General features: G+C 37.9%; 2 protein-coding genes across 4 annotated transcripts in view; one reads left to right on the forward strand and one right to left on the reverse strand.

Moving 5' to 3' along the window:
- LOC112109714 (ankyrin repeat domain-containing protein 40-like) overlaps window positions 1-9,673 on the forward strand; it is a 10,263-nt gene extending 590 nt beyond the window's left edge. The window contains exons 2-5 of the mRNA XM_026654532.2: window positions 1,241-1,389; window positions 4,200-4,691; window positions 6,500-6,675; window positions 7,528-9,673. Of these exons, the coding sequence (XP_026510317.1) occupies window positions 1,241-1,389; window positions 4,200-4,691; window positions 6,500-6,675; window positions 7,528-7,671 (961 nt within the window). The 3' untranslated portion in view covers window positions 7,672-9,673. The remainder of the gene's footprint in view (window positions 1-1,240; window positions 1,390-4,199; window positions 4,692-6,499; window positions 6,676-7,527) is intronic.
- Window positions 9,674-14,576: 4,903 nt separating this feature from the next.
- The window catches only part of LUC7L3 (LUC7 like 3 pre-mRNA splicing factor), a 39,598-nt gene continuing 28,315 nt past the window's right edge, over window positions 14,577-25,859 (reverse strand). Inside the window, exons 9-12 of one of the 3 annotated variants that reach the window (XM_024204314.2) lie at window positions 24,883-25,043; window positions 16,628-16,768; window positions 16,417-16,522; window positions 14,577-15,094 (exon numbers count right to left, since the gene is read on the reverse strand). In XM_024204314.2, the coding sequence (XP_024060082.1) occupies window positions 15,082-15,094; window positions 16,417-16,522; window positions 16,628-16,768; window positions 24,883-25,043 (421 nt within the window). In that variant the 3' untranslated portion in view covers window positions 14,577-15,081. Of the gene's footprint in view, window positions 16,523-16,574; window positions 16,769-24,882; window positions 25,044-25,859 lie in introns of all 3 variants that reach the window. The other 2 variants (XM_024204313.2, XM_024204315.2) reach the window with 2 other exon arrangements.

Here is a 25,859-nt window from a genome sequence, read left to right on the forward strand (position 1 = left end):
TTAGGAGACTTGGATTCTGTACCTAGCTCTGCCAATGGCCTGCTGGGTGATCCTGGGAACCTCACGTCAGTGCTCTGTGCCTCGGTTTCCCGGTCTGTAAAATGGGATATTTATATTGATCTCTTTTGTAAAGTGCTTTGAGACCTAGCCATGAAAAATGCTATATAAGAGCTAAGCATTATTATTAACAAAAATGTGAATGGATGTAGCCTGTAAGCTTGGCACCATGCTTTATTCACTGTGATTGTGTTAACGTGGTAGTACCCTGATTTGTAGTACCAGGGCTTGGATTTATCTGTGTAGATGGGACCAGAGTGACTTATAGCATGTTACTGAACCATGATAAAGCCCTTGGCCAACATTTTCAGAAGTTTAACCATAAAATGGGGTCCCAGAGTTCTTATTTAGGTGTCCAAGTCAGTAGCTGGATTTTTCAAAAGTGCTGAGTACCCTGCCTCTCCCATTGACTTTGTTGAGAGCTGCTTGATGCACCCTAGTATTGAAAAAAAACGGAAAGTTTTTAGTGGAGAAGGGCATAAGAAGACTCAATAGCTGGGAGCTGAAGTAAAAAATTTTAACAGTGCAGGTGCTTTACCACTGAAACAAACTACCAAGGGCAGTGGTAGATTCTCCATCTCTTGATGTCTTCAACTCTGGATGCCTTTCTGGAAGATTTGCTTTACTCAAACACATTTTGGACTCAGTACCTGGCTGAAATTGAATGGCCTGTGATACACAGAAGGTCAGACTTGGTAATCTATAGTCCCTTCTGGCCTTAAAAATCTATTAATATATAATTTTATATGCCTAAATATGGACTTCCTTTAGGCCCTTGTTTTTGAAGATTTTAGTCCAAGTCTTTACAGGGGTCTACTAAGTCTATTGTCCTCTTTAATTTCTGTTACACTATATATTGTGTTAACAGTTAACATTGCTCAAGTACAAGGACCACCAACACTATATTTTATTAATAGCATGAAGCAGTGTTGTTGTTTTTGTTTGTTTAGCACGGTCAGTGTACACCAACTGATCAAGGTAAAGGAAGTCCCTCCCCCAAGGAATTTACAACTGTATCATGTTCAGTTTAAATGTGGAAGCAACTCCAGTGTCTCCCAAGTCACTCTTATTCTACGTGCAACCTCAGGCAAATGGATTATTATTGTTGGCACATAATGGTTTTGTGGTCGGGGTATAGTTCATTGGAACTACAAAGTCACCAGTATATTTTCTTTACACACAGGACTTGTTTGCACTGGGCATGCAAACGGAATCATGCTGAAGTGGTCTCTTGCCTGATTGATGCTGGTGCTGATAAGGAGATTCTCACAGCTAAAGGAGAACTGGCAGCCCAGTTAACGTCAAAGAAAGATATCAGGAAGATTATGGGAGGTACAACTTACATGTTTTGACATTTATTCTAAAATAGTTGGTCGTAGTATTTAGTGATTTTCCCTAGTTCCAGACTGACAGCATTTCTATTATAAAGACAGGGTCCAGTCCTGTCCTGAAGTTACACCAGTAATGCTTACTCATACAAGTAGTTCCATTGACTTCAGTGGCACAATTCATGCAAGGAAGGGTTGCAGGTTTTTCTAGGGTTTATATCTTTGCTGTGAACATGTTTTGCACCAAGATGAAACTTGTGTTAGATGAATTTTGTGGCAGTGAATTTTATGAGTTTACTTTTTTATTCACTTTCAAAAAAGTTTTGCTCTTCCAATTCAGGTACATGTTTTTAAATTTTTTTAGATAGAGTGTGCCTTTCTATAACTGTAAAAAGCAACAGAGGGTCCTGTGGCACCTTTAAGACTAACAGAAGTAGAAGGTTCTTACCCACAAAAGCTTATGCTCCCAATACTTCTGTTAGTCTTAAAGGTGCCACAGGACCCTCTGTTGCTTTTTACAGATTCAGACTAACACGGCTACCCCTCTGATACTTTCTATAACTGGCAATCCCTTATCTATCTATATGAGTTTAAAAGATTATACCCCATGTAGGTAAATATGTTAACGTCTTTGATCTTCCATGTGTACCTAGTGCCTTGTAAATATTTGTAAATGTATTCTAATAAGTTGTAAGAAATTGTTGGAATCAGGACTCCTGAATTTTACTCCTGGTTCTGATACTGACTTACTCTGGGCAAGTTACTTTGGCCTCAGTCATGCTCCTGTGGAAATCAGTATAAACCTATGTGCAAGAATATTTTATGTCAAGCAAAGCCTGACTGAGACACAGCAGGTCGATATGAACTTTGCTATGGAGAGGAGACAGAGAATAAGAGGGTGTATACCATTTGATTTGCATGACACATTCAGGTTTAAAGGTGATTGCAGATGTATTTCCTCATATGATCTTCGAATTTGTTTAGTGTGGTTATTATTTCACTAGTAAACCTGTTTTACTTTTTTAATATGATACTATAAACTGATGGTTGCCAACTGCAGTTCAAAAGCTCCATTCTTGCTAGGAAAGTGCTTTCTTAAGGCTTGTCTACATGGGGAAATTTACTGCAATAATTATACCAATGTAGTGAAAGTGACATAAACTAAACTGGAAAAAGGTACTCCTATTCTGGAATAAAGTGTGTGCACGTATGGAGTTATACTGGTATAATTATTGCAATATAATTATACCGGTATAACTGTATCAGTAAATTTCCCTGTGTAGATAAGCCCTTTGAGTCCTCTTTTAGCTACAGAACTCAGAATGAAATTGCTTCTCCAACTCTCATTGAGTGTTTAAATGGAGTTGAATCAAGCCTCAAGCCAAAGGCTTTTATTTATAAGCACAAATAGATCTGGTCAAGCTTAATCAAAAGTCTTACAAGGCCATTGTATACAGAAGCAATTGCTACATTTTAGGAGTGATGGCTTCTGAGAATTTCATAGGTGAGTTATGACTTCCTGGCAGTAAAACGTAACCTTCTCCATACACATGACAAAACACGTTGGTATATTTAAAAAGCTTATGCCACACACATGCCAAGAAGCAAGCCCAAAATTAGATACGTGACACTCTTAGAAATGGCGCAGATATGTCTGATTGAGTCCAGTGTTTCCGTACCATAGAAATTTCACCTTTTGTAACTTTCAATGGGCATGCTTGTATATGTTAATGATATTTGTTTGGGGAGTGGGCCTCTTAAATTCAGGCTGATAACTTTGACAATCCATGAAGAGTGTGTAATAGCTGCATGACTGCTGTGTAAATGCATGTGTAGCTAAGTACAGGCTGCCATTACTATTTTCACAGTCATTTGTGTGATTGGTATAATCTTTGAAAACTGTTTTTTCCTTCTTCTGGGCAAAAATCTGCAGCTATACAGTAGGACAACATGACTTGGGTTTTGACTTTTGAAAGTTTAGGCTGACATGTCCAAGTGAAATGAACTCCCACATAATTCCTGCCTGATATGTTTGTCTGGTCACTAATCATTCATGCCCAGATTTTTAAAGGCATTTAGGTGTCTAGCTCCCATTGATTTCAAAGGGAGTTAGGTACCTAAATACCTATAAAAGCTGGGCCTCACTTACCAGGTATGGAATATGTGTCACTTTCACCTCCTAAACGAATTTAGTTGTGCATCCCCAGGAAAACTGAGAACATCTTGTTTGGGCTTCCTTGGCATTGTTACTGTTAATGGGCCTACTCCTGCCATTCTTATTCAAGCCAAATTTGTTGCAGTAGTTTGGCGAACGTGAGGACTGCGAGATTGGACCCTATGCTGAACACCAGCTAAGTGAGAAAAACGTTCCACTTCCTTTGCTGGCATCTATGAAAAGCAATTATTTTAAATAATGTCTTTTAAAAAAAAACATATCAAAACTACTTCTCAATCTGATCCTTTCAGAGATGGTGAACTGGCATTGCTGTATTTAAAGGCATCACTTGTATCTGCTTTTGATGGTTTAATTATTTTTCTTTGGCTTTGTTTTTTGGCTTCCAGCTCAGTTTGTACAATAATTTCTTTCCCTCTTGATCTTTATTCTTTCCTTTCATTTCACACTCCCTGCATTTTGCCATGCTTCCAAGTGCCCATAGGCTCAAGCTACATTGGTGCAATTCTTGTGATTTTTTTCAAGATGATGTAATTTTGTGAGACACAGTAGGAAAACTCTTTTATATTTGAATTGGGGAAGATGATAATATTTAAGTAACAAGTTGTTTTTCTCTCTCTCTTTCTCTCCCCCCCCTGAAGTGGAGGAAAATGAATTTAAAGAAGTGGAAGACTTAAATATGCCAATTGTTGCAAACTATTTGGCCAATCCACCCTTCCCTTATGTTTACACTAAAGAAAGCAACAGCATTCCATCCATCTCAACAGCATTCCAGAATGAAAGCACTTCCGTCTCTTTTGTTTCTCTGTGTGAAACTAGTTCTTGTTCATCAGCAACTCAGGTCGAAAGCATATGCACACCCACGTCATCACACAGCGAAGATGATTTTCCTGTGGTACACTCTAAGGAAGGCCAGCCCACCCCATCAGCAGCCATCATGGTGCCAGAATATCCAAAACCTAGAGTCCAGAATGGCTCCATTTGTCAGCCATCCATGTCTCATAATAGAGGCCTCTTTTCTCCAGTAGCATCTAAACAGCCTGTACCTCAGCAACAGAATGGCTCTCATACTGGGGCTGCACCGACATTTCAGCCACTTTTCTTCACCGGAACTTTTCCATATAATATGCAAGGTAACAAAGTGTAATTTTCCAAGATCATGCATCTTGCTACCACACTGCTGATCCATGTTTGCATCACTAGTTGGGAACTGAAGTGAAGGGTGTATTTCATGCTGATCTCAATCTGTCTCTTTCCACCCTCTTGGAGGAGAGGTGGAAATGTCAAAGGGACAGTATGGTGGCAGAGAGAGCGATCCATTCCCTCTCTTATTTCAAATGCTCTCCCCACCGTGCTAACTAGAATAATTGTGGTATTATTTATACAGTACTATAAATGTGTTACAGACAATTACAGCTACTTTTCTTCTGCTGGAGAGATTCCAGTCTAAAACCCAAACAATATAAAAATCATAAACTCTGCCAAATATGATACAAGGTGTAATAACTCTCTTGTAAACCAATACAACTTGTAATTTAGGGCTTGTGTATAGAGGGAGTTATTCTGGAATAAGAGTTAATCCACTTCAAATTCACACCCTGCTTTATTCTGGATTATTCTGTGTGTAGACAAGCCCTTAGTAACAAAACGTAGCTTCTTTTTCTGAGGTTCCTGTACATCGCCTAATACTTTTTAGTGAGGCCCAGCTTTTATAGGTATTTAGGTACCTAACTCCCTTTGAAAATCAAATGAATTTCATTGCTGTTGAAACGAAACCCTTCATTAGTCATACTGGGTCTCCTCTGTTACACTGATGTGAACCCAGAAAACCTTTCTTAAAGTCAGTGGAGTTATTCGCAATTTACTCTAGTGTAACTGACCAGAATGTGGATAATTACATGCATTCTGTTTGCTCTCACAAGTGGAACAGATTTGATATGTCATTATAACATTATTATGAAGCTGTGCTGCTGTTTGTGTTTAATAAGAAAAATCTGTTTTAATTCCCATTTCAGCCATAAACTGAATGGTTAGAACCCCCAAAATAGAAATTGTATTCCAAACCAGTCATCTTGTCCTGTCTGGATGTACCGGTGAGGCTTGGCAGGGGGTCTGGGTATGGGAGGTCCAGATGCATAGGGGTTGGGTGGATGGGGGAGCAGCTCCCCCATACAGTGACCCCCCTTCCCTCACAGTTGAGGAGCGATGGGGGCAGGAGGATGCTGAGCTTCCTGCAGCTGGGGGATTTCTGGGGGTGGGTCTGACACAGCCCCAGACACTTCTTGCAGGGGAACTGGAAGTCCTGTCCTCTCCTCCCTCCAGCTCAGTCAGGACTAGCAGCTGATCCCGGGTCATGGTAGGAGCCACTGGCTGGGGTGTCCCCAGCCCCAGGGTGATTTACCTCTCTGCCGGCTGCTCTGGTTTGCCTGAAACAATGTATCTTCTCTGCTAGGGAGTGGGTGTGTGACTGCTCTTGCAGCTTCCCTGTCAGAAAGTCATTTTTCTGCTGGAAAGCAAAGAAATCTGTGGGGGACATGAATTCTGTGCACGCGCAGTGGCATAGAATTCCCCCAGGAGTATACAGTAGTATCTGTGCGATCACGAGCACTAAATTCACGGGGAAGAAAGAGGAATTCATTCTGATAGAGGCTTTAGAATATTGCATTTTTTTTTAAATATGCCCATATCATTTTAAGGTTTCCTCTCTAGTTTTGGGTTGTTTCCTTCATTGTGGATGTGTGTTACTGGACTTTCTATGGGTATCTCAGGTTTAAATCCTTGTAAGAATGATTCTGGTGTTACGCTAAAAAATTCTGAGTTTAAATAATAAAATGTAAATTCTCCTTCGGTTTCAATCTATTATACTGGTTATTTTTCTTTGTAAGATTATATCAGACCTCCTCCCACAACATTATTATAATTATTATTATTTTTTTACTAGAATTGGTGCTTAAGGTAAGAATTCAGAGCCTTAGGGAAAATGACTTCATTGAGATTGAATTAGACAGACAAGAACTGACCTATCAGGATCTACTCAGAGTCAGTTGCTGTGAATTGGGTGTTAATCAAGAACAAGTGGAGAAGATTAGAAAGTTACCGAATACGTTGGTCAGAAAGGTAAGAGGAACTTCCATATTTAATTGCTAATCGGATATTATTCATTTTATTTCTCTGTTATCTTGGATTCTGGAGTACAAAGATCAGCTACTGTCTTTAGGCTCCAAAGAATTGCACTGTGTTCACGAACTGACTGCCACATAATTTTTTGTTAAGTATTCAGGCCCAAAGAAAGATTTCATAGGAGGGAAATAATGCAGTTTCATCATGATCTAATAAAAAAGTATTTCTTTTTATCAAAGTGGATATGTTTTTAAACTCCCAAAGCATGTGAAATCACAGGCACCTACAGTTGTCAGGTATTTGAAACATAAGACTGAATGCACAATGTGCATGTTTATCTCTTGAGCATGTCATTAGTATGTGGAAATGGAAGTATCTTTGTGTGTGTGTGTGTGGAAATACCCTACCTCAGCTTTTGTTGCAAATAATGTATAAGGGTATCCCATCAGCAATGTAAACATTCCTTTGTGTTCAGACAACACAGCTCTCATGGTTCTGTGTCTGAAATCAACTGGCCTTGTCTGCATGACTTTCAGTTAATCTGACACATGCACATTACTTTCTTAGTAATGTTCTGGTCAGATCCTTTCACTGCTTAATTCACGTACAAATAGTGGGTACTTGAAGAATGGAAAAGTCATCTTAACGATATTGAGAGATTCCATCATAGAGCAAAACAAATAGTGACACATCTGTTAACTAGAAAAAAATAGTACTTATGTACCTTGTTGGGTAGAATTGTACTTGGCGGTTGGTTAATGCTTGCTTTCATAGGCCTGACCTTGTTTATCCGCATTAATGGTAAATACATTTATAGACATTTGCTTTTTTTGTTTTCATCCTTTTAAGGACAAAGATGTTGCAAGACTTCAGGATTTTCAAGAACTGGAGCTGGTTCTAATGAAAAGTGACAACTCTCCTTTTAGAAATGCTGCATCAACACTGACGGAGAGGTCTTGCTACAATAGTAAAGCATCAAAGCTGACTTACTGAACTTTCTAGAATGTGAGAATTATATGCTGCTGTCTTCTGAAGCAGTGGATTAATTGTGTGTGAAACCTTAAGTTATTGTTAGGGTTAATATTTTAACTAATAATAGTATATCTTTGATATTTACTATCCCCTTTGCTTTTTTTTAACTTAATATTGTATTCAGATAAAGGGTACCTCATTTGTCTATTAAGCCGACATGCTTCAGATACAAGTTAATGAAGTTTATTGGTTGTATTTGGCATAAGAAGACAGCTGGTCAACTGTTCGCATGAAAAGTAAAGACTTCTAGAAAAATCAGGCACATTTAGATATCTATATATTTTTTGCATAAATTATAAATTTAGGCTTCTATGGCTTGTGGCCCCCTGAAAATGTAAATACTGCCCTTATTTCTCAGACTCCTCAAGGTGCAGTCTCTCTCTGCTGTCACCAGTACCTGGCTCACTGAGTCTCTTACAACTGCCCTAAGTATGAAGTAGCATGCCATGCTGTCTTCTAGAGCAATGGTATTTACTGCTCCAAACAGTCCATAGAACACCCATTGTAACAACCACACAGGGACAGCTTGCTAAAATCAGGTTCCCAGATGTCAAACTGCCATTGATGTTTAGTAACCACCTTCATTTTTCTTCCCCAAACTAATAGATGACCCAACTGAACAAAATGGGATAACTTAATATTTTGTTCTTAAAATATTGATTTTTTTAAAAGTAAATCTTAGCCACACTGTTGAACAAGTGTATTAGATCATCAAAGCAAATGAAAGTTACATATATGGTTGTGCTTAAAAGGAAACGGCCATGTTTGACTGTATATTTACATTATTTTTGTGGGTGTCAATTGCTTTTAAAAACCTATATACTTCTAAAAGAATTCATTCCCTAACACTTGTCCACTTGGCAAGCATTAATTACGCCCTATGATTCTAGTAGTGCTTTAATGATTTTTTTAAAATCTCTTCTAGGAACTAGCCTCATTGATGCTAATAGTTCAGGGAATCTGGGTTAAATTCAGCATCCTATGCACTAGGAGCACAATACTAGAAAATATTTGTTGTTGAGACGTGGCAGTATCAACTCCAGAGGAGACAGTCTGCTCTTGCTTAGCCAAACCCAATTAAGGGAACATGGGAATGGAAATAGAGGCATCATCAGAAGCAATTAACAGACGCACTTGGAGCTGTTTTTAAATTGATTCTGTATGACACATTCTTCCCACAACTGTTGCATTACGTTGCACGAGCTGGTGTCACTTAAAGTGTGTCAAAAGCTTCAGCCAATTGAATAATCCAAATAGATTAATGTTGCTGGATACTTTATAGCACTATGTTAAAAACTTGAATCTAAGCCTACTTGAGCTCTTAATTTTTCAGAGCTTATCCTGGGCAGTGTTAATTTAAAACATGTATCACATTTGCTATCAAATACCATATTTTCAAGTTGTTTTTTCTCCCAAGGAGCACTTTTGTTGCTGGAAGTACTAATCTCCAGCAGTTCTCAAAACACTTGGCTACCTTGAGACTGATGAAGGCTAGGCTGATATGCAGAAAAACTAGAAATGGCAATTCCAGATTGAGTAGAAAATCTGGCCTTTCTTATGACTTAAACAAACACTTCCTACCAGTGTCTTTCAATTAAAAACGTAACCTAATTTATAAGAGATCTAATATTGAGTCTATCTCCAACTCTATTTCTTTATTAAGCTATACTAGAGCAGCTGCCTTCAAATAGCTTCTTCCTGCACTACTACCCCAAGAACTTGATACAACAGTAGGGATTTTTTTTAATGCGGATTGCAGTGTATAATATTGGAAATGATTTAGTGTAATACATTGCATAGGGGATAGCTTCCCCTTGCAGTAGCTGCTTCTCTGTTTGACCAACATGTTTTCACATGCTGTACAACTGATGGCACATATTGGTTTATATTAAGTAGACATTTCTGAATTTGACTAGACAATAATAGAATGTGGCAAATTGTTTTGCAACATGACAGATAAAATCCAAAATATAAAGATGAGAAAGTTACTAGCACTTTCCTTTTGATCACAGAGATGTTTAATTGGTTCAAAATTGATTACTGTATTCTCGGTCCTTTCCCTATTCCAACTAACACTCCACCAATGAAAGCCTCCAGCGATATGCATCTGTGGTCTAATCCTTCTGCCATCTAATCCACTCAGCCAGTACTCTCCCCTGTTCTGTCCATACAGTGGCTGGACAAGCGCATAAGGCCTGATTCAACGTCTACTCAACTGAAGGCCCCTACTGACATCAGTACTTAGTCAAACCTGATTCTCCCTGTGGTGGGGATTTGATCTACATACTTGCCACTGTAGTGCAGGGGTTATTTCAAAGTGAATGCTAAACTGTTTGGAAAAAAAACAGTAGCTATGTAGCTCAAAATTAAGAGTATTCGCAGTTAGTTTTGCAGATCCTATGGTTTAATGCATGTAGGACATTGTCACTTTTACATAAACAATGTAACAATTGTCCAGTAACTAATGGAAGCGATTCTATTAATTAGCTTTATTTCCTCTAATTCACAACAACTAACTGTTAACTTAATATGCAACACAACTTTTGCTAAAGAACTAATGACTAAAAATATAGTGCTGGTAACTGAGCAAATCTATGCATTCAGAGAAATATTTTTGTATGTTTTATGAAGTTTGATAAAATTTAAAGCACACTAACTATGTTAATGGTGAATTTATTTGTGGTCATATAATAATAAAGATGTCAGTGGGAAAAGAGTTTAAACTTCTTCCAGGGACTTTTTTTTGGCATTACCAACTTGTATTGAAATGACAGGGCTACTTTTAAAGCTTGCATATTTCTTTTAAATTTGTTTTTAGTCCTAAGCTTCAGTTCCTAAAGGCAGCACCTCAAAAGTCAATTAATGAGTATTTAACATCAAGCATGTAAGGTCAGGTGTGAGAGCAGCTGAGGAAAGAGGCTTGTGGCTGTTTCCAAATCTATGCAGCTTGTCTTTAGTATACTGAATCAGCTAGTCAAACAGCCAGCAGCTGAGCTTTACACTGGCAGAGCTTTCTTGCTTTCTATCAGGGCGGATTTGTGCCCAATTCGGCAAAGGGGGTGTAAAAATGCAGATTGCTAAACAAGTGACATTTGCCTTTGTAAAAGAACACAACGCTAATGTAGAAAGAGGGTCAGGAATGGTAAATAAGTTGCAAAAAGAATTGCCAGCTAAGTCTTCAAAAATAGGATTAAAAAGGCTTTAAGTAGCTCAACTCAGCCTCCAGGCCCTAAGAATAGCCATGCTGGGTCAGACCAATGGGCCCAGTAGTCTAGTGGCCAATGCCAGATGCATCAAAGAGACTGACCAGAACAGGCACTCATTGTGTGATCTAGCTTCTGGCAATCAGAGGCTAAGAACAGCGAGAGCATGGGTGTTGCATCCTTGACCATCTTAATTCATAGCCATTGATGGACCTATCTGCCATGAACTTATCTAGTTCTTTTTGGCCTTCACAGCATGTTCTGCTGTGCAAAGATGTACTTCCTTTTAAACCTGCTATTAATTTCATTTGGTGACACATTCCCCCATCCTGGGTCTTGTGTTAAGTGAAGGGGTAAATAACACTTTCTCCACACTGGTCATGACTGTAGAGACCTTTGTTCAAGTCTTTTTAATCTCTCCTCATATGGAAGCTGTTCCATACCTTAATCATTTTTGGTTCCAGCCTCTCTCTTTTCTAAATTCCACATATCTTTTTTGAGCTGGAGCAACCAAAACTGCATGCAGTATGCAGGGTGTGGACATACCATTGACTTCTACAGTGGCATTATGTTATTGTCTTATTTATTCTTTTCCTAATGGTTCCTAAGGTTTAGCTTTTTTGACTGCTGCTGCACATTGAGCAGATGTTTTCAGAGAACTAGCCACAATGACACCACAATCTTTTTAAGTGGTAAGAGCTAAATTATATTCCCACCTATACATACAAAATGATGGGATCTGTTTTCCAATGTACATTACTTAACATGGAATTTCACCAGCCATGTTGTTGCAGAATCAGAGTTTTGTGAGAGCTCTTTGTAATTTTTCAGGCTGCTTTGATCTTGAGTAATTTTGTATCTACAAATTCTGTCACCTCACTGTTTTCCAGCTCATTTGAGTATGTTGAATACCACAGATCCCAGTAGTCAGGGGTGGGTGTGTCACTACTCTCCATTATGAAAACTGACCATTTATTCCTAAGTTTGTCTGCTGTCTTTTACTGAGCCATGAGCACACCCCTCTTATCCCATGATTGCTTACTTGGCTTAAGAGCTTTTGGTGAGAGACCTTCCCCCAGGCTTTCTGAATGTCCAACTACACTGCATCCACTAGATCAGTGGTTCTCAACCAGGGGTCTGTGTACCCCAGAGGTACACAGAGGTTTTCCAGGGGGTATATCAACTCATCTAGATACTTGCCTAGTTTTACAACAGGCTACATAAAAGCACTAGCCAAGTCAGTACAAACTAAAATTTCATATAGACAAAATGAGAAAGTCAACCATTTTTCAGTAATAGTGTGCTGTGACAAGTATTTTTATGTCTGATTCTGTAAGCAAGTAGTTTTTAAATGAGGTGAAACTTGGGAGTACACAAGACAATCTGACTCCTGAAAGGGGTACAGTAGTCTGTGAAGGTTGAGAACCACGGTGCTAGATCACCCACATCCATGTTTATTACATTCTTTGAGGTGATTAACAGATTGCTGAGTCATGATTTCCCTTTACAAACATCACGACTTGTGCCAACAAATCATGTTCATCTATGTGTCTGAAAATTTCAGTACCAGGCAAATAGACCTCTGCAGAGGTTAAAGGCCACTTCCTCACAGCAACCCTTAAGAGCTTTTAAGTTAAGGTTTATACAATTCCTACAATTGAACTGAAAAAATGCCCAGCTTCTGCCTTGTTCTTTGGAGAACTGGACCTGTAGCAGTTGGACTGCCTGTTTGGAAGTTTATCAGAATCTGAAAGATGTTACTGAAAAAGCATGTTTTTATTGTGCATTTTTCTTATCAATTTTTCCTTAGTATAGATCATGACTTAGAAAAGCTACATCCCCTTTAATGGCGACCTCTGAAACTTAGAAATCAGGCATTCAGCAAACTTTACATCCTCCAGAACAGTTTGCGTAGTGCAACAGAATTTACCTTTTATAAGAAAATAGTTCTCAATAAGTTTCTTGTTCTACTCAGAATAATGGCCTAACTGATGTGTTTTAACTTGTACTTTAGCACGTTAAGCTGGTTAACCTGCCTTTTCTTGACTAGTGTTTTAGAAGATATTAGATTGGGGTGGCCAACTTTACAGATTGGAGCATAATTTCTACAGTTTCAACTACAGTGACCAATACCTACAGATCACATATCAATGACATTTTCAACTTGAACAAGATCTCCAATTTCTAAGGACAGAGAAAGTCCCTTTGACATTAATGCTAAGATAGATAATTAAAGTTTAAATGTCTCTAATTATCACTTTGTGTGTGCAACTGCATATAGCACTAAAATGTGTGAGATTCTTTCCTGCCTTTTGAAACAATGTTTACTATAGAAGACTCTTATCTGTATGCACAAGGGCAAATATCAATATGAAGAGACACTGCTTTAGTAAGATTTGAGCCACAGAATCAAAATGCAGTGTACACATCACATGCAATCAGAATTCCATTTTTTACCATTTCACCAAAAAAAAAAAAAAAAAATCATTTTTGTGACTTCTCCATTTTCAAAAAAAAAAGAAAAAATCTTTAAAAGGAAAAAAGGAAAAAAAAAATGAACAAAAAAAAAGCAACAAAATAAAAATGCAATAAAAAAAAAAAATGAAAAAAGAATTCCATTTTTTACCTTAAAAAAAAAAAAAAAAAAAATCATTTTTGTGACTTCTCCATTTTCAAGATGAGATGGAACATGCTTTAAAAGGTATGAAGCCAGCTGAAACTGCTGAAAGGAAAAGGCACCGTATTAACTTCTCTCAAGCCACAGGTTTTAATAAAAACATTTATCATTCCTTCATAAATCGGTGTTCAAGTCCAGGATACATACAACCAACATGAAGGAAAAGTCTGATATGGCCACAGCCACCATATTACCTTCTTGTCACTTCATTTTGAAGAGTGTAATGCAGCAAAATGTTTCCTTTAAACACATTTCTTTCAAAAAGCACCCTCATTATTTAATCCGTTAAGCTACCCTTTAATACAATAAAAGTATCACAAAAAAGCTGAGGACGAGGGGAATGAAATGAACACGTTTACAATTGCTTTATTATACAAATTACATGCACTTGCTAATTATAACCACTCTCTAATGACGTATTTTTAACTGCTAGTAGGATGCAAGTCTGAAGTCAGTGTGGTGCCTTATACTAGAACAAACATCTGCACCAACATCTCTATTTGACACTGCTCTAAAAATTTAAAGAAATTCTAGGATTTAACTTGACCAAAACAGGATGAGAGAAAGACAGGTCCCAGCCTGAGTTCCTCATTGATCCTATTCCCTATCACCCAGTTTTGGTAAAATAAAACCTAGATTTGTGTTCTAATCTCCATTTTTTTTTTTATTATGAAGGGCTGGCATTAAGACTTGGTGCATTAAGAGGAAAATTCAAAGACTTTCCAAAAATATTGGATATGAACCTTATTAGAGGGAGAATTGCAGCAGTATCTTTGTTCTGTGATTCTGTGTTTGACTGCTAAGAAAAATACACTGCAGCAAAAATCACGCCACTTGTGATGATAACGTGCATTTGTTCAATAAAGGACCAGGAGTTTGATGAAGGTGATCAGCTCAGTTTTAAAACATGAGACTAATTGGAGGAATCAAAAGCAAACACCAACTGAATAAACTAAACAAAATCCATAAAAGCCAAATTAATGGACTAAGCTTGAAGACATGAATAGATTTATTAGGAAAAAAGTGTATTTAATACTAAATGTTTAATGACAGACAATCAAATTTGTAACAGAAATTCAAAGATACTTTATTTCCATTTCTGGTATATCAAGCAGCTAGATATATCCTAGTTGTAAAAATGGGATTCAATTTAGTTTAATTCACACAAATACTAAACATTTATTCTTGTGTTTCGAAGTCCAAGAATGAAATCTTGCAAATAAACACTGAGCAAGCCATGGGTTCATGTTATGTTTGTTTCTTATCTTAAAAAGTCTTAAAGAAAAAAAAATGATACAGGACTTATATTCTCAGTGGCATGTATGCTATTAACTCATCCCTCTGCACTCTGGGAGGTAACAGTCCTGAATTAATTTTATAAAAAAAAATTCTAACTGAACTTTATATTTTTCTATGCCACTACAGCTTTCTTTCACCTCATTTAAAGCAGATCTTCATTGCAAGCTGTCTTCCGGATTCTTCGCAGATTCTTCACGTGGTAGTCCTATAATGCAAAATTTTGGGAAAGCAAACAATTAGACAATATAAAGCAAGGTTAGTTTGCCATTTCTAAATATTGGCCCAGTTCTTAGCTGTCATCTTACTCTACTAAAACTTCAACGTTGAAAATTAGGGGTTCCAGAGCAATAATGCAATCTTAATGGTCTAATGATCAACCCTTAAGTGTTTAAGAGTTCATAGCGTAAATACTGAAACTATACTAATAGTTTATATTGCAAGCAGCTAATTTATCAGCTGTCTTCTCCAATGTTAGCTCCTTATTTTAGGAATACATCAAAAACCATTTCTGTACGCTTAAATTAGGTCAAGAATGGAAAAACTTTTAAAGTTTTTTTTAATATATATATTTCCTAACGTTTAGTTTCTTCATAATAATGAGAATTGTCAGCATACATCCTTGCCATGTAATATTAAAAATTTTAGGCATCAGCCTTTGTATTTACATTTGCCTTACAAGTCTGGAATCAGCCATTATACTGCTCTGTACTATGGCTGACTGCAAATTCTCCTACACAGTAGGAAATATTAAACACATACCTCTTAAAGACTTGAATTGCATTGAATGTAACAAGGCGATTATTATGTAGTATTTATTGCATTTAAAACTCTTAAAGATATCTAATTCTGGGCAGCACTGCATCCCTACACACAGTTGAAAGAAAATTCCATTCTGTTAACATCAGATTTATAGTTTTCACACAATACACAAAAAAATCCTTTTCACTTTCTTGTAAATAAAAACACAACAGTAAGCTTAAAGATTACAGGCAACAGCATTCAAACATGGATGTGGGTAGAGAAAGGAGTACCTGGCATGAGTACCTGCTTAGTTTGACTGAATCCTTGATTTTTAATTTGGCTTTTCATGGGCCGCTCACAACACCAACGCTGTGTGAGGTATGGTAGTCAGCTGCAATAATTCATAAACCCTACACTTCCATCAATCCAATGCTACTGGCTCTCGAGTTACAGAACAAACTGCATTAGAATGCAAGGCAATAAAGCAAAAAAAAACTAGAAACATCCTTGACAAAGAAATACTAGCAGTTTATATAAAAACAAAGTAGTCCAACATGTGCCTCAGAAATATTAAGTATTAAAGCAAATGTTTCTGCTGATGTACCAACACAATATGGACTTAAATACAAAAACAGTTCAATTTTTTAAAAAAACGACAAAATCCCTAAAAATAAAAAAAAAGGATAATTAAATTTTCTATGGAGACTATATTACAAATATGTTCCAAAGAGGCACACTAATGGGGGCATGAGTCTGCTACAAAATAGCTGAGACAAAACAATGTACCTCAAAATGTTTTGCAGGACTACACTGTCTTTTCCTTCAGAAGGTGCTTTAGTATGTCTTCTTACTTGGTTTAGCTCCATCTTCATCTGTGCATACTTACGCTGCACTGTTAAACAGTAACAAAAAGCCCTAATCAAAGTTTGAAATAATGCACTTACCTCTGTCTGATCTGAGGTCATATCAGATCAGTTTTAATTGGACTGAGTGTCACCTTCAGATTTAATGTCTTCATTGGTCCCATTGACCTCATTCTTAGTATCACTGTCCTTCGAGTCTGTATTTCTGTCTTCACTCTGTTTTTCTCGACTACTGGACTTCATACTACTTTTTTTATCATCAGATGCCCTCTTTTCTGCCATGAAAGAAGACATTAACCATGGATTTCAAAGTAAAACACATTGCACACGTGAGGAGTGGAACACAGGAGGTGGGACAACCTCAAATTGGAAACAGTAACAAAGTCAGTTATAGGCATAGGCTTTAGAGTAACAGAGGGCAAAATAACAAGAAGCAAAATTAAAAGTGGTGAAAAGGAGGAAGGACAGCATAGCAGTAGTGTGACAATTACTCAACTTTACCTTGAGATATATAAATTGGGAAAAAGTGTAATGAACAGTGATTTATGTGGATGTGCTTCATGACTGCTTTACCACTGGATTCAGTGTTATGCTCTGAATAGATTTTGTGTGTGTGAGATACGTGTGCCAAGGGAGGCTACGCACTGGTTATTAAACTTGGTTCTTGAAAAGGGAACCAAAAAGAATGAAGGGATAATAAGGCATTGCTATTCAGTCTGTTATTAACCATTGTTACAGAGGGAAGAAAATAAATGAACATCCAGGAAAAACAAGCAACCATAACTTAGCTAGGTTTAAAGTAAGAATCAAAGGAAATACCAAAGTCAACTTCAACAGGACAAAATGTAATGGTGCTTGTCTGAGATATGTTATTAATCCCTCATCTTTAAATGATAAAAGATTGGGGAAGAAAGACTGCTAGAGATATAAAGGCACTATTTTACAAAACAAATGAGCAACAGATTGATGGGACCCCAGTTTCTTCAAGAACTAGGAGGGTGAATGGTGAATAAAGAATTGGATATATTGCTGAAAAATTGGTATTTTCTTTTCCTCTACAATCATAAGGTAGAGTGAAGAAAATTTAACGGAAGCAGCAAAGTTTTCCAGTAGGGGGGAAAAAAAATTCACACATTTACAGCTGAAGTTTAAAATCCGTATTGTTTATAAACTGAATAATGAGTAAATTTAAAAACAAAACATATTAGTTTATCCTGTATCACTTCAGGGCCAACCTTCTGCCCAATAAGTGGAGACTGAAAAAACAAATTCTTGGACATCAGTATACAGACAAGAACATTGACTGTCCCTCAGATGGATTAATATGCAAGCAGCTGAGAACCAAATACATAAAACAAGTTAAAAACGTCCAAGAAAGCTATTTGCAAGGTGGCACATCTGGATTGGCATAGCAATTCTACACTTTAAAAGACCTAAGTGAAAAAGTTAAGTTTGAAGAAAGAATTAGTATATCTACACAGAGAAAGTTTGCACAACAGTTTTATTAGGACAGACCACCAAACAGCAAGGAAAACGGCCAAAATCAAACCCACAAGAGGCAGGACAACTGCCTAAAAAACACTGGAACTGAAGCAGCACATCCTGCCTATAGTGCTTGGAAAAAGCATTTAGTGATATCCAAATAGGTAACTGGAGAAGTCTTCTGATAGTGTTGCATATCTGTCTGCCCTCAGTATTGTAGCTACTCAGGTGGATTGCACTCTAAATGACCTTGTTGAAAAGTCTTCTCTTTGTGCCTTATAGGTATCTCCGATGCACACATAGGAACAGAAGTCTTGTTTCCCTGCAGAGGACTAGCAGTCAGTCCAATAATCTGATCTTCTATCCTATGTAGATATGATAGATAATACCCCTATGGATGTGCAGAGTGTGCAGTTTTTTGTGTTTGGATAGATAGGAAAGAGAACTTTTTCAGAAGATATAAACATTAACCTGTGGTACGAAAGATGAAGCTATACAAAAGAACCCCCGTCTTCGAGGGCCTGAAGAACAAGAAAATTACATCATAGCTCCTGGAGTTTGCTAACTAGAACTGAGCAAATATTTGTAACAATCTGTAATGAATTTAGCTTCCTTCAGCACCAGTGATATCTGCAAGCAGACAGTAAAGTAAGTTCCTTCAACACAGTTATTCAAAATTATCTCACAACATTGTATTTATTATTGTGGATAGATCACAAATAGTTCTCTGTAGATTTTTATAGGCTCCCTATATGATTTATGTTGATTAGTTGTGATTCATCAGGTAAGATCACCTAATATTGGTTGTTTCTTGACTGAATGGATGCACAAATATTTCTGGGTGAATATTTGCAGCTTCAAAAACCATCAGTGGCATGGGGGCTTAATTCATGTTTGTAAAGCAATTTGAGATTTCAAGATGAAAGGCACCACATAAGTATTATTTTCAGCCAACCCTTGCTGCTCACTTTAAAATCCTGACCCACAGTAACTATGAAAACTACTGTAAAGTCACAAAAAAGAGCAAGAATTCAAATGGCAGGAGTCTTAGCATCCACAACACACACTGTGCATGCACACGTCTACACTAAAACCTTTGGTTGACGAAAGCTGTGTTGGCGTACAGCTGCTGAAGTTTGTATATTGCTCCTACGTGTGCATACTTAGTTGCTTGCATCAGTGCTGTGCGTACTCACCAGGAGTGCTTGTGTCAATGCAAAGCGTGATGCACCATGGGTAGGTATTCCACTGTGTCATGTGCCACCATCCAGCATAATGCCTTTTGGCAAATTTTCACAAGGTGTTGTGGAATGAGTTGTGCAGGGATCTCTGGGAGCTAGGGGTCAAGTTCCTCTATGAGATGCAACATTTGGCATCCCATAATGCTATCCACATCCCTTAATTTTCACACCTTTAAAAAAAAAATCCCACAATCCAACATGGCACCAAGACTGCATAGCTCTGCACTGTGCTCATGAATGTTGCAAATACAGGATGCATGATCCTCTGGTATTTGCAAGCCCGCAGGAAGAAACACAACAACGACATGACGATTTCTTCAAGGACAGATTGTTAAGGGACATCAAAAAAGGTGGCATTTGTGGAGCAGCTGCAGACGATGGAGTGTTGCTTCTGGGCCCAAGAAATGAGTAAAATTTAGAAACATTTTACCTCCCAGCAAAATAAACTTCTCTGCTCTCTGCAGTGAATGCAGAATTCATTCTAGATTTTAGAGTGCATGTATCCCTCCTACTGGGAAAACGTGCATCATAGCCCTGTTCCACAGCCCTATTCTGTTTATTAATACTATGATGGTTTACTGAACAGATCATTTATTTCCCCAAATCTAGTATTACACTTCTAAGGTTACCAGGAGCTGAAAAGACCTTGTAGTGCCGGGGAGGAGCTGGTGGTCATGGTATACATAGGTATCAATGACATAGGGAAGGTTAGGAGAGAGGTCCTGGAGGCCAAATTTAAGCTGCTAGGTGGTATTGAAGTGCAGGGCCTCCATGGTAGCATTCTCTGAAATGCTTCCAGTTCCACATGCAGAGCTGGTTAGACAGGCAGAACTGCAGGGTCTCAATGCGTGGATCAGACAATGGTGTAGGGAGGAGGGGTTTAGATTTATTAGGAACTGGGGAAACTTTTGGGAAAGGGGGAGGCTATACAGTCCCATTCAATTACATTATGTAATGGCAGACAGCTAAAAAGTGACAAGTTTTTAAAGTGCTTATATACAAATGCTAGAAGTCTACATAATAAGATGGGTGAACTAGTGTGCTTCATATTAAATGAGGATATTGATATAATAGGCATCACAGAAACTTGGTGGAATGAGAATAATCAATGGGACACAGTAATACCAGGGTACAAAATATATCAGAAGGACAGAACAGGTCATGCTGGTGGGGGAGTGGCAGAAATATAGCATAGAATCAAATGAAGTAAAAATTGTAAATGAACCAAACTGTACCATAGAGTCTTTATGGATAGTAATTCCATGCTCTAATAAGAAGAATATAGCAGTAGGGATATATTACCGACCACCTGACCAGGATGGTGATAGTGACTGAAATGCTCAGAGAAATTAGAAAGGCTATTAAAATAAAAAACTCAATAATAATGGGGGATTTCAACTATCCCCATATTGACTGGGTACGTGTCACCTCAGGATGGGATGCAGAGATAAAGTTTCTTGGCACCTTAAAGGACTGCTTCTTAGAGCAGCTAGTCCTGGAACCCACAAGAGGAGAGTCAATTCTTGATTTAGTCCTAAGTGGAGCACAGGATCTGGTCCAAGAAATGAATATAGCTGGACCGCTTGATAATAGTGAGCATAATATAATTAAATTTAACATCTCTGTGGCGGCGAAAACACCACAACAGCCCAACACTGTAGCATTTCATTTCAGAAAGGGGAACTACACAAAAATGAGGAGGTTAGTTAAACAGAAATTAAAAAGTATAGCTCCAAAAGTGAAATCCCTGCAAGCTGCATGGAAACTTTTTAAAGACACCATAATAGAGGCTCAACTTAAATGCATACCCCAAATTAAAAAACATTGTAAGAGAACCAAAAAAGTGCCACCATGGCTAAACAACAAAGTAAAAGAAGCAGTGAGAGGCAAAAAGGCATCCTTTAAAAAGTGGAAGTTAAATCCTAGTGAGGAAAATAGAAAGGAGCATAAAGTCTGGCAAGTGAAGTGTAAAAATATAATTAGGAAGGCCAAAAAAGAATGTGAAGAACAGCTAGCCAAAGACTCAAAAAGTAATAGCAAAAATTTTTTAAATTAAATACATCTGAAATAGGAAGCCTTCTAAACAATCAGAGGGGCCACTGGCTGATCGTGAAGCTAAAGGAGCACGCAGGGACAATAAGGCCATTGCAGAGAAACTAAATGAATTCTTTGCATCGGTCTTCACAGCTGAGCATGTGAGGGAGATTCCAAAACCTGAGCTATTCTTTTTAGGTGACAAATCTGAAGAACTGTCCCAGATTTAGGTGTCATTAGAGGAGGTTTTGGAACAAATCAATAAACTAAACAGTAATAAGTCACTAGGAACAGATGGTATTCACCCAAGAGTTCTGAAGGAACTCAAATGTGAAATCGCAGAACTAGTAACTGTAGTTTGTAACCTATCATTTAAATTCACTTCTGTACCAAATGACTGGAGGATAGCTAATGTGACGCCAATTTTTAAAAAGGGCTCCAGTGGTGATCCCAGCAATTACAGGCTGGTAAACTTGACTTCAGTACCGGGCAAACTGGTTGAAACTATAGTAAAGAATAAAATTGTCAGACAGATAGATGAACATAATTTGTTAGCGAAGAGTCAACATGGTTTTTGTAAAGGGAAATCATGCCTCACCAACCAACTAGAATTCTTTTGAGGGGGTCAACAAGCATGTAGACGAGGGAGATCCAGTGGATACAGTGTACTTAGATTTTCAGAAAGCCTTTGACAAGGTCCCTCACCAAAGGCTCTTAAGCAAAGCAAGCTGACATAGGATAAGAGGGAAGGTCCTCTCATGGAGTGGTAACTGGTTAAAAAATAGGAAACAAAGGGTAGGAATAAAGGGTCAGTTTTCAGCATGGAGAAAGGTAAATAGTGGTGTCCCCCAGGGGTCTGTACTGGACCAGTCCTATTCAACATATTCATAAAATGATCTGGAAAAAGGGGTAAACAGTGAGGTGGCAAAATTTTCAGAGGATACAAAACTACTCAAGATAGTTAAGTCCCATGCAGACTGCAAAGAGCTACAAAAGGATCTCTCAAAACTGGGTGACTGGGAAACAAAATGGCAGATGAAATTCAATGTTGATAAATGCAAAGTAATGCACATTGGGAAAATATAATCCCAACTATACATATAAAATTATGGGGCTAAATTAGCTGTTACCACTCAAGAAAGAGATCTTGGAGTCATTGTGGATAGTTCTCTGAAAACATCCACTCAATGTGCAGCGGCAGTCAAAAAAGCAAACAGATTGTTGGGAACCATTAAGAAAGGGATAGATAAGACGACAGAAAATGCTTTTATATAAATCCATGGTACGCTCACATCTTGAATACTGTGTGCAGAAGTGGTCACCCCATCTCAAAAAAGATATATTGGAAGTGGACATGTCCCTTCAATATGAGGAGAGATTAATAAGACTCAGACTATTCAGCTTGGAAAAGAGATGCCTAAGGGAGGATATGATTGAGGTCTATGAAATCATGACTGTTGTGGAGAAAGTAAATAAGGAAGTGTTATTTACTCCTTCTCATAACACAAGAACTAGGTCACCAAATGAAATTAATAGGCAACAGATTTAAAACAAACAAAAGGAAGTATTTCTTCACACAACGCACAGTCAACTGTGGAACTCTTTGCCAGAGGATATTGTGAAGGCCAAGACTAGAATAGGGTTCAAAAAAGAACTAGATAAATTCATGGAGGATAGGTCCATCAATGGCTATTAGCCAGGATGGGCAGGGATGGTGTCCCTAGCCTCTGTTCGCCAGAAGCTGGGAATAGGCAACAGGGAATGGATCACTTGATGATTACCTGTTCCGGTCATTCCCTCTGGGGCACCTGGCATTGGCCACTGTTGGAAGACAGGATACTGGGCTAGATGGACCTTTGGTCTGACCCAGTATAGCCGTCCTTATGTTCTTATGTATGTTCTCAGTCCTGGGGGAAGGAGGTAGTAAGTAGCAAACAAAAAGATGACCAGAAGGAAAATTTAACTCAATGAAATCACTACACCCCTATTTATAAAACTATAAAGAAAAGAACTGTGAAGCTATAAACCTAATTGAGAGCTCAATAATGGAAACAATTTGAGCAACTACTGTATAAAGTTATAAGTATGCACACACACACACACACACACACACAGTATTAGTGAAGGATTAAAGAGGGCTCCTCCAATTGAATACCAAAAATCTGCTTTATAATCTAGGTCAATGAAATAATAGACATATTAGGAGGTAAGAAAGTTACAAGCGAGTATGCATTACAGGCCTAGCATTAGATCTGACCACGTGCAACAGTGAACAAGCAAGCAGCAAAGCATACAAGCTTGCAGAATGCTTACAACTAAGCAGAACAGAGTGGAGAGGAAACCAAATACAGTATACAACAGAAAGGTTATACTGGCCTAGGAAAAAAAAAAAAAAAAAAAAAAAAGTCAGACAAAAAAACAACTGAAGAGTTATCCATATTTTGAGAACCAATCCAGAGTCTACTGAAGAAATGGCAAAAATTAGAGCAGGGCAAATAGGCTAACCTATAATCCACATTCATATAGCACCTTTCACCCCAGAGGATCTCCAAGTACTTTATAGATATATATTAATCATTTTACCCACCACTGAAATGAAGCCATCTCTATTTGTGAAATGTGCCAGCCGTTTGAAAGCATACAGCAACCCAAAACGGTTTAGATCAGGAAGTGTATCCAAATGAAGTTGCAGAGAAAATTAAAAATGGGAATTTAGCCAGGATATGGAATTACACCTTTGTATTATGAAAAGTACTATGGATCTTTCATATTCACAAGTGGTCACGACCAGTTTTACATCTTTTATGAATGATGGAACCTCTGGCAGCATAGCGCAATCTAACAACAGATTGTGTTGGGAGCACTGGATCAGTACTGATTCAAAGGGAAGAGAGCCACCTTCTAAACATTAATTTTATTACTTGACGTAGCATGTATTGCCATAAAACAATTCTGAGGAACAATTTGGCGTTTCTTCGAGATTCCCCCATATACCGTATATACCAGATCTTGCTTCGTTTATGAAATCTGATGGAATCACAACCTAAGATGGTACGGATGCAGGCCACGACGCTGAAAGGTCTCAGAAGTTAGGGAAAACTAAGGTTATGTTTATTAGACAAAGAAGATTAAAAGGATATGATTGAAGTGTACAGAAAATGAAGATGTCATAAGACTGTCCAGCTAAAAAACCCAAAACAAAATACATACCAACGAGGGAAGCTAGTTAAGATTTACAGAAGTGTCCAAGAGTAATAAGGAGAACTCGCTTCTAAGGGCAGCAGTAGAAGATGTAATCAAATATATTTAGAGAGTTAGAATGATGTGTGGGGTTTTCCAAAGCCAAACAGCCAGCAGGTGTCAACGGGCTAAAATGCTTGGGAACTGCACAGTAGTGTGCTTTTCTTTGAGAATTACAACACTAGGTAAGTAGGCGAAACACACATTTTGCAAGGAGGCAGGAGGATATGAAGAGAAAGGGAAGTGTGTCTCAAAGTCATGTAGTAGCGACACATACGGGCTGCTTACAAATCTCTGAAGGGATCCTAAGAGATCTTTCAGTCCTTGACTGAAAGGACAGGTCTCGGGGGTAACATCAGTTCTGCATGTCTTAAGATCTCACATAAACTAACCTTTTTCTTTAGATTTCCTGTCTTGTTCTCGATCTCTGCTTTTGCTTCTGTGCTTGTATGATTTCCGATCCCGACTTTTTGATCGTCTCCTGTCCCGACTGCGAGACCTATGTTTTCTTTCTGACCTATCATGGCTTCTGCTTCTTCGTCGATCTCGGCTCCTTACATTTAGAAGTAGTTGAAAGAGACAGAAAATATCAGCTGTCATTTACAACTCAAAATAAAAAAATCTTCATAAATTTGCCACTAGGTAACCATTCTGCTCTTATGCCGGCTTATAAGAAAAGGTTTAATATTTATGAGGAATATCAAGTCTTTCTTATAAACTCTTTCCTTCCAGGAACATTTTTCAGTACTTTACAAGTTCTCTGTCCACCTTTCTCTGCCTTCTTCAAACATCCACAGCTACAAGAAATAATTCTCAGGAAAAGCTTTAATACTGATTTTTAAATCAGAGCTTTAAAAAAATTAATACTTAAACTTTATGATGGAAGTGTATGTCAACTATCATGCTTGCATCATCAACATATATAAAATCACGATGTTTTCATCCACTTCCAATATGGCGGTGAGTTTTAATACATGGCAGTTTCTCTTTTGATTCATCCTTTGAAACAGCAAGAACTGTCCACCTCTGGAGAGGTTATATTGGACCTGATAGAAGAGCAGTTTCATCAAGTGATGATTCTAGAGCTTCCTCTAACTGATTCCATATTTTTAGATCAACTGTCCAAAGTCATATTCTGTTCAATGGTTTCAATGCACCTCCTGTTTTATTTTTGTACTGTATCAATACAAAGTGATGTAAAGAAATTTGCCATCTACAGCTACAGAATTCAGCCGATTCCATTATAGGGTTAGCAGTTTCTGATCAACTGAGAGGAACATCAGAAAGGAAGCCTGGTTCAGTGGTTATGGTGTAGCCCAGGACTAGGAGGACTTAGGTTCAATGCTATGCTCTACTACAAACTTCCGGT

This window comes from Terrapene carolina, unplaced genomic scaffold, assembly GCF_002925995.2.
Source record: "Terrapene carolina triunguis isolate 2854851 unplaced genomic scaffold, T_m_triunguis-2.0 Scaffold192, whole genome shotgun sequence".
NCBI lineage: Eukaryota > Metazoa > Chordata > Testudines > Emydidae > Terrapene > Terrapene triunguis.